We start from the raw sequence: 8,457 nt of genomic DNA, 5'->3' as shown, positions 1-8,457 counted from the left end.
GAAATAAAGATAATGGTGACATAAATTTAAAAAAACACACAAAATTTCAAGTTCCCGAAAACAGAGCAATTAGTATAAGCTATATTGGTTACACACAAAATTTCGGGGTTCTTTATTTGGGAGGTATTATTTCAATGCAGGAAACTGTGTTTTATCATTTAGCCAAAAGCTAAGCTTGTAAGCAGTCCTTTAAAAGGATGGGAGATTTAGTCCTTCTGTGTTGTCTTTGGAGCATAGCTACATCTAATTACAAAGGAGGATGAGTAATGTTGCCTCTAGATGGAGAGGAATTTTAGTTGTCTATGGAACTTACAACCTTTGTAATTTTAGTTAATATACTTTCCTTAGAATGCTGAACCATGCTAGCATGTAATGTCACTCAGCATCATTGTTATTATCAGTCTATTCTTATAGCAGTTGGTTATGTTGGAGAGTTGCTTTAACTCTGTCTTTCGCCTTCAGCCTACCAAGAGCTCTGAGGTTATCGGAAGTGGTTGCTACCTCCCTATCAGTTTTCTTCTCCTATAGATTGTTGGGTCATATTTATAGTGTCATCAAGCTTTTAGCATTTGAGGATAACGTTTTCTTTTCCCATTCAAATATAATAGCCAATGTCTTCATCCCAAGGAGATTACAAGAATTTCACATCTCTGTGAACAATTCTGAGTTTCTTGGGGCTTGCACACACTGGTTGTTGCCCACCGCCTCTCTCTGTTCTATATCCTCTGGAAAGTCCCTCCATCTGTCAGTATATTTCACTAATTCCCCACACTGAAGTTTGAGTAATCATATAAAAATATAAAACTCATATTCCATCCTACTACTTACCATGAATGGGATCAGTAGAATTTTTTGAATATGCTTTTGAATGCTGTTGATGGTCTGGTGCTAGCCTTTTTACCCCATCTTAGGCACTGAATATAATGTAAATTTCTATATCTCACTGAGTATATGATTCTTGTCAATTCAGACTTTTTATATGCTATTCCCTCTGCCTGTAATGCTCTTTCTGACCATCTTGGCCTACTTAATGTCTATATATTTATTAGAGTTCAGCCAAAACCTCTCTCCTCTTGAAAACCTTCATAACTGCCCCTACGTAGGTTTAGTTATGTACTCTTGTTATTATTGCCCCAGGATAGATTCCTAAGAACCTCACATTTCTCTTTTGAAAATCTCATCACACTATATTCTTTATTGATTGTCTTTTTTCCCCCATGCCACAGTGGAAACCACATGTGTGCAAGGGACTATGTCTATTTTGTTTGCCACTTCATCATAAGATTCCTTGACATTACACTCAACACATTTTGTTTGAGCATAGATGTATTGGTCAACTGGTAGTAGTTCTTGCATTTGACCCTAATTTTGGGAAGCTCACTTGTGATGCGTGGTCTGCAGAAGTCAGACTATGCAGCTCTTTCCTTGCCTGATTCCTCAAGTTCTGGGCCTTTTGGACTTTCCCCTTTACATAAACAGAACTCCTGACCTGGAAGAAGTCTTAGGTGGTTAGGATGGGGAAAGGCTTTGTTAGAAGAGAGAACTTTTACACTGCTGGCGTAAGAAAGGAGGAAATCTCTACCAATTTCCCAGTGTTTTGTTGAAGTGCACAGAGGGTCTGCATTAAGTTGTGGAAGCTGCTTCTCTTCTCATCACTACTGATGAGGAAGGAGGGAGGATTAGCAAAGAATATTTCCAGTGTGGAAGGAAATGGAGTTAAATATACCTGCTTGGATTATTTATCACTTTCTCTGGAAATCCTTAAGCTTCTTTCAGATTCCTGCTATTTTCCCTTAAGATGATGATACATGAGTGTAATTTCTCCTAATGCTCTACCTCTCCAAGAACTGAAATGTTTTATATTAGTGGTTATTTAAGTGTGCCCCTTCACTTAACAAACATTTATTAGAGTCTCTTTTGTTTAAGTTCTGAGCTGTGAGTTTGGAATACAAAGATGGGTACACTAGATTGGCTAGCTGGGAAGAAATATCCATGGTAGACACTCAGAGAGGTATGTACAGTGTTTGAGAAACCCAGAGGAGGGAGGTAGAACTCCTAGTTATTATTTGGAAGCTTGAGCATTGCCATATCTTAATTAAGTAGTTGTATGACCACAAAGGCTTTGATTGTACCATTAAGTGTACTACCTCTGTTACAGTGTTTTGGGGATTTTGTACCTATATCTTTTCATTTCCTGGGTGGTAGTACATAAGGTTAAGAGTAGGAAGATGGGTACTGGAGGCTTATGCCTATAATCTTAGCTACTCAGGAGGCTGGGATCTGAGGATCTCAGTTCAAAGCCAGCCTGGCCAGGAAAATCTGTGAAACTAAAGCCAGAAGTAGAGCTTTGGCTCAAGTGGTAGAGTGCTAGCCTTGAACAAGGAAGCTCAGAGACAGCATCAAGGCCCTGAATTCAAGCCCCAGGACTGGTGCAAAAAAAAAAGAAGAGTAGAAGTCCTGGAGTCAGATAGACTTGGAGTTCAAATCGGTGCTCATTTCTTAGTGTTCATGTGGATAACTTACTCTCCTATACCTAGAAAAAACTGGCTGATTTGATGTGATAGATGCAATGTACTTAGAATGCAAGTAGGTCCTTCATTGTACCTTTCGCTAGGTGTTTATACTGTTTTTTATATTTTAAATTATCTTCAAATAGTTGTACAATGAGCTTTCCATCCGACTGTTACTTTATGAGTACAATGCATCTTGATTGCATTTTGAAGTGTTACCCCTCCCATCTTTCTCTTCCCATCTATCTTAACTCCACCTATCCCCTCAGGTTACTTAGTTCCATTTCACCTATAGATTTATCTTGTCATGATATTATATGATAATATTCTTTTGTCAGTAAGTCTTTAAAGCCCAAGGAAGGATTTTTGCTCATTCTTGTTTTGATCATTCTGTAACCAGTTTGTGTTATTTTATTTTGCTTCCCACAATAAAGGCTGAATTGCAAATTTTAAAAAAAAAATAAAGTGACCTTTTGTATAAATACCGTGTAAATATTATAAAAATACAACACAAACACTCTTTTAAAAATGTGCATAAATTATCAATTTATTGAGGTAAGCTTATACATTCTAAATATGATCTGGTTCTGAAACAGATTCAAACTGCCTAGACTCATATTATCATTTCAAAACTATGACATATAAGATTTAAGTGGCACTTTATAAAAATTATAAATAGCAATCATATATAAATTAATTCATATTTAAATTATCAATAAATTAAAAATAATTAAAATAGTGTCCTAATGTTCATACTGTCAGTTCTTCGTAGAGAACAACATAAGGTAGATCCCCAGTGGACAGGGATGGATCTGTCCTGACCATGGAAAGGAATGCCTGTACACCCATAATATTAGCTGCTGTGCATTACAGTATCCGAAGAGCTCTTAAACTGAACTGCAGGAAAGTCTCAAGGCTGCTCAGGATGAGGTGAATTATCATGTTCTTCTGCCACTCATTCTGTGACTCCAGCTCTTTCAGTAGGAGAGCATTTGCAGTTGGGCTAGGGAAGACTATTTCATCTTGATTCTTTATCTGAAGAGGAAAGAAAGCAAAAAGGATTGTTTAAATATAAAATAAGTCCTTCTCAGTGGAGATATGCTCAGGACTGTAGGAAAAATATTAAAATTTGGGTGGAAGAGACTACTTTGCCTCAGCCAAGTCAGGGAAAGTGTTTTTGCTCCACCCCTACCCTGAGAAGGACCTAACTATTCTTTTCTACTTTGTCTCCATTAGATGGTAACCATCCAGAGGGCACCCTCATTATCTTAATTTCCCTTCTTCTGTATTATCCAAAATAGTATCAGACACATAATTATTATTTAATAGCTACAGGCAAGCTAATGAGTTCTAAATATTGTACTTTTCTCCACTCTTCTTCTCAACTATCCATCTAGCATCTGTGGAGAGTCCACTGATACAGTAGTGTAAAGAAGATTAGAAATGTCTTTCTATAGGATCATTGGCATGGTGATAGTAACTTGTGTAAGGCTTTGAACCTCTCAGTGTGGGTTTTGAACCTCTCAGTGTGGTCCTTGTGTAGTGCAGCCTCACCAAGGAGCTCTTGGGAAAAATGAATCTCATGTCCCACTCTAGACCTACTAAATCAGAATATGCAGGGAAACAATCCCGAGGGCATTCCCACGCAGATTAAAGTATGAAGAGCCCTGGTTTAAGGCAAATAACTGCACGTGAGAGAGGCAGGCTGAGTACAGGGCCCTCCTCTTTGCTTTGGTCATCTACCATCTCTCCATTCTCTTCCTTTTAATAGCTAGTTGCTGGTAATGGCTAAAGCCTCCTTTTGCAGTCTTTAGCTTACTTCTCTGCAGTACAGTAGCAAGAATCTAACTTGGAGCAATTAACTACTAAAATATTTTTTGTGTTCTTCTTTTATAAAGGCTCATTGAGTATAGTTAGACGTGCTTTCTTCTGTTTATTTTTCTCATCTCTTAAGCTATTGGAAATGATGTCAAAATCCATGTCACTTTTACAGTTTTTAATGGCTATAGATGTTCTTTGCAGAAGAGAGCCAAAAAGCAAAAACAAAGAAACAACAATAACAAGAACAAAAAAGTTAAACTATGAGGAGCAACTGTTTCTTAGTCCCTCTCCTTCACATACAAGGATAGTTGCTGAAGCAGGGTGGTAACTGAGCTGTTAGGTATTCTCCTGAGCCTCTCTTCCCTTCATCCCTCCTGGGAAGCACTCACCTCTTGCATCAGGAGTTGGATCACAGATTTTGTACTGCTCTTCACATCTTTGGCTTTGTTATTTTTCTCACTACTCTGAAACTTATTCTGGATGTACTTTAGGTAGATCTGGAACTCCAGAAGACCAGAAGTGATTTTCAGCAGGCAGGTGTCCTACAAGAAGAAAGGTGGGAAAGTCAATTATTTCTAGAAGACAGAATCAGTTTGAGACCTTAAAAATCAGTGTCTTCTCCTTCTGACCATCATGAGCATTTAGGCATTTGTTTTAACCCTGGACACAGTTAGCTGTACGTTTAAAAAAATATCTGGACAATCGAGGCACCACTTAATTTTGCCCAAGGCCCAACAAGACACTAGAGTGTGGCAGTGGGGACTATTTTGGACTCTTTCCTTAGTGCTCCGTCTCCTCTCTTGCCCTTGCTATGGTTTATGTAATCGTCAGATGTCAATGCAGGTTATCTCACTGGAAGGTGAGGGGTATGGAGAATAACGTCAGCAGGGAGAGTTGGCCTGGATGCTGCTTGGCCTGGATCATGCTAGGGGCAGCCAGAGAAAAATGGTTCCCAGATAACTCTACTGGGCGTTTCTGACATTTGAGAGTTGTGAAAATTCCCAATGCAGAGGAGCCACCATGTTAAAAGAGAAACTATCTTTTTAAAAAAGCTTTAATTACCTGCCTCATAAAATTTATATAACGTTCTTTACATCTCTGCCATTCTTTGGTACCAGTCTGGGTCTATCTGAATATAGTCCATGCAAGCAAGAACTGGTTAGCGAATGCTTGGAAGTAAATGAGGCAAGTTCATACCTTTTTATGTTCACTTTCAAAGCACCCATCTTTCACTGTCATCTTTGGAAGGTTCAGCTTGTCTCGTGACAATGCATTGTCATTGCTAACACACTTTTCCTCATTGTTACATACCTGGGAAAAAGATACCAGAATTGTTAATCCAAAAATTCTACTCCCAAACCAAAATACCACTAGAGGGCCCCACTTATGTTCTACCACACCAGCAAAAGGAAGTTACAACCTATTGGCATCTTGGCAAGCAATTCCTAGTGGAATTAGGCACACTTGGGTTCAGTCCCAGATTGCCTATGGCTTCAGGCATATTACTTATCCTGCGTCTCAGTTGCCTTCTTTCCAAACTGGGAAGCATCTAAATGCCTCCTACTTTTGTTCTGAGGATTAGTTGGAACATTTAAATGAAGTGCCAGGTACAGTGTAAGTACTTAATAAGTGACAGCAATTTTGATGATAATTTGGGTCAAATATGATTTAGCCATAGGATGTTCTAACGAGAATGACCTGTGAGAGAAAGCAAATTCCATAATTTTACAGATAAAGTGGTAAAATACAGAGGTGATAGTTGTCCAAGATTACGAATCTGGTTTAGCAAAACCAGAGCTGGACTATGTTCTTTTCGTTTTGTCAAACACAGCCAAAATCCAGGTGCCCACTGGTGGCCCATGCCTGTAATCATAGCTAGTTAGGAGGCTGAGATCTGAGGAATGAGAACACAAGAGGTCCCAGTACCAGTACAAAAATAACAAATTTAAAAAAAACCAGCCAAAATACTTGGAGATCTGAAGGTGGAAGGTATTTTGACCTAATGATGCCATAGGGTGGGCCCTAAAGTACCATCTTGACTGGAATTGACCTGGAGAACTTACATGACCTAAAAGTACAAAAACTACTTGTAAGGCTGAACATTCATTTCAAAGTGGCACTTTTCAAAGCTTCACAAACTTCAGAGGACAAAATGAAGACTGACATTCCTTTCTAGTGTGGAAAAAGAAGGCCCTGAGAAACAATGACCTGATGCACACCACGTGTAGCACTGCAAAGGACTAGAAAATATTCTGTGTTTTCCAGAAAAAGAAAGAACCTCCTGAGACCCACAGCAGAGAAGAGAAGAAATATAGAACAAAGTCTACCCCACTTTTTGGCATCAAATTTAATGTGTCTCCAAACCCCACAGTAGCCACTGTCCACCTCCAGGGACAAGGAGAATGAATGAATGCCCTGCATCCCTACCACCAAGCCTACCCACCTCCTCTTTCAGTTCTTTGATTTTCATAAGGGTATATGAAATCTGATCTTCAGCATTTTGTGTAGAGGCATATGTTGGTCCATCTGAGGTGGCATTGGCTGTGACATCTTCTCTTGGGACTTCTGAGGTGGGGAAGGCAGTAGCTGTCACCAGGAGCAGCCCCACGAAGGCAAGTGGACAGAAGGTGCCTGAGCGGAGGAAAGGGAAAGCAGTGAGTGAGCTGACAGCACAGCTGGGAGCCTGCCACTGGCTGCTGGCCAGCCATCAGCCCTTACTCCTCCCTAGCACAGGCACTCAGTGGCCCCAGCAGAGGGCGAGGGATTCCCTTCACTTACTTGAGGAGAGGAACTTCATAGCTGTTCCTGGAGGTGCTGATGGAGCTCTCTTTCGTTCCTGGTGGGCTCAAGAGCAGAATGAGTCTCTGACATCCCCAGTCTCATATTTATTGGGAGTTGAGACTCTGATTTTGAGACTCATGGGAAAATCCCACGTTTGATAAAAATCTTTTTGGGGGGGGGGTGGGGCCAGAGTGGGTGGAGCTGATTGGAAACCTTATTACGATGATTGTGCAAGTGACGTTGTTTAGCCCTGAAAGAATCACAACTTGGGGAAAAAAGTATGGCTTAAGTCATCCTTAAAGTTAGCCCCGAGAAGTCGAATCATTCTTCCTTAACTTTCTTCTTCTTTTTTTTTCTGTGACACAGCACTTTAACAAGACTTGGGGGATGCGGTGTGGGGTAAGAAGGCAAAGCTGTAATCATTCACAATGTTTGATGAGGAGGAACAGAAAGAAGCTAAAGCTATGATTTAAAAAACACACAGTTTGAATACCAGATTAAGTGGCTATGATTTAGTATTCTAGCTAATTTCTACAGGTGAAAAAAACTCAGATGTTCTGATAACAGTCTCCTCAGATAGCATCATGGATCCTTAACCTGGGATTACGCAGAAGGTAACCTTGCCAGTCATCGCAGAATTCTTATTTCCTGACTTTCATCATAACCAGTAATTGCAAAACTGCCTGGCCACCTCAAATTTTGCACAGTTATGATTTTAGGAATCTCCAGTAGAGTGTGTGGTGCATACTCCTTTTTGACACCAGTGCATGTGCCAGTTTTCTCACCTCTTCCACCCACTTCAGAGAGCCTTGTTGTCTCTCTGGTGGCTTTTTGGGGATCTACCTGGTGAGGACTTGCATCTCTGTGCCACAGGGTTGTTCAGGCTCTCTGTCTTGTCCCTGCTCATGCCCACTCCTTCTTTTTTTTTTTTTCTTTCTTTTAACCACTTCTGGCTTCTGTGCAGTTTGGCTCCCCAGTGTACCTGCCATGCTTGCAATGGCCCAGCCTGCTAGGGCCCACCAGTTTCTGAAGCCCATGTAGTTCATGGCAGAAATGGGGAATACTACTCGCCTCTTTGATGAGGATGTCAAAGGAAAACCTTATGGTATCTTTAGAGCTTGTTTTCATAGCTGCTTTTCACTGTAAGACTGCATTTGAATCTGAAGGTGGCATATTTACTAGGCTCAGAGTCAAGCTTTCCCCTCTGATATCAAAGCTTTCCTTACCCAATCAAGCTTATAAAATGATCTTTTAGGATGACTTCTCTTACAGAAGGGTTCATAGTCTCTTGCATATGGTCTGTGGATGGTAGCCCTACCAGTCTCCAGATAACATTGAGGTCGGA

General features: G+C 40.3%; 1 protein-coding gene across 1 annotated transcript; it reads right to left on the bottom strand.

Moving 5' to 3' along the window:
- Window positions 1-3,085: 3,085 nt before the first annotated feature.
- Window positions 3,086-7,185, bottom strand: LOC122112217 (interleukin-6-like). Its single transcript, XM_042685076.1, has 5 exons — window positions 7,110-7,185; window positions 6,775-6,962; window positions 5,529-5,642; window positions 4,721-4,873; window positions 3,086-3,545 (listed from the first exon to the last, which is right to left on the bottom strand). Exons 1-5 carry the CDS (start codon window positions 7,126-7,128, stop codon window positions 3,378-3,380), a joined length of 642 nt encoding a protein of 213 aa, XP_042541010.1. The 5' UTR covers window positions 7,129-7,185; the 3' UTR covers window positions 3,086-3,377.
- Between the last annotated feature and the right edge of the window lie 1,272 nt (window positions 7,186-8,457).

This window comes from Dipodomys spectabilis, unplaced genomic scaffold (assembly GCF_019054845.1).
Source record: "Dipodomys spectabilis isolate Male_0828 unplaced genomic scaffold, ASM1905484v1 ptg000092l, whole genome shotgun sequence".
Lineage (NCBI taxonomy): Eukaryota > Metazoa > Chordata > Mammalia > Rodentia > Heteromyidae > Dipodomys > Dipodomys spectabilis.
Note: the sequence above shows the minus strand (reverse complement) of the source record. Positions and strands in the feature narration are given on the sequence as shown.

What these genes read in the sequence shown, in the direction of transcription:
- LOC122112217 (XM_042685076.1), bottom strand. An exon ending in TTGAAAGTGAACATAAAAAG is followed by an intron (nt 4,874 to 5,528) that starts GTATGAACTTGC and finishes TTCTTCTTGTAG; the next exon opens with GACACCTGCCTGCTGAAAAT. An exon ending in TCCAACTCCTGATGCAAGAG is followed by an intron (nt 3,546 to 4,720) that starts GTGAGTGCTTCC and finishes TTTCCTCTTCAG; the next exon opens with ATAAAGAATCAAGATGAAAT.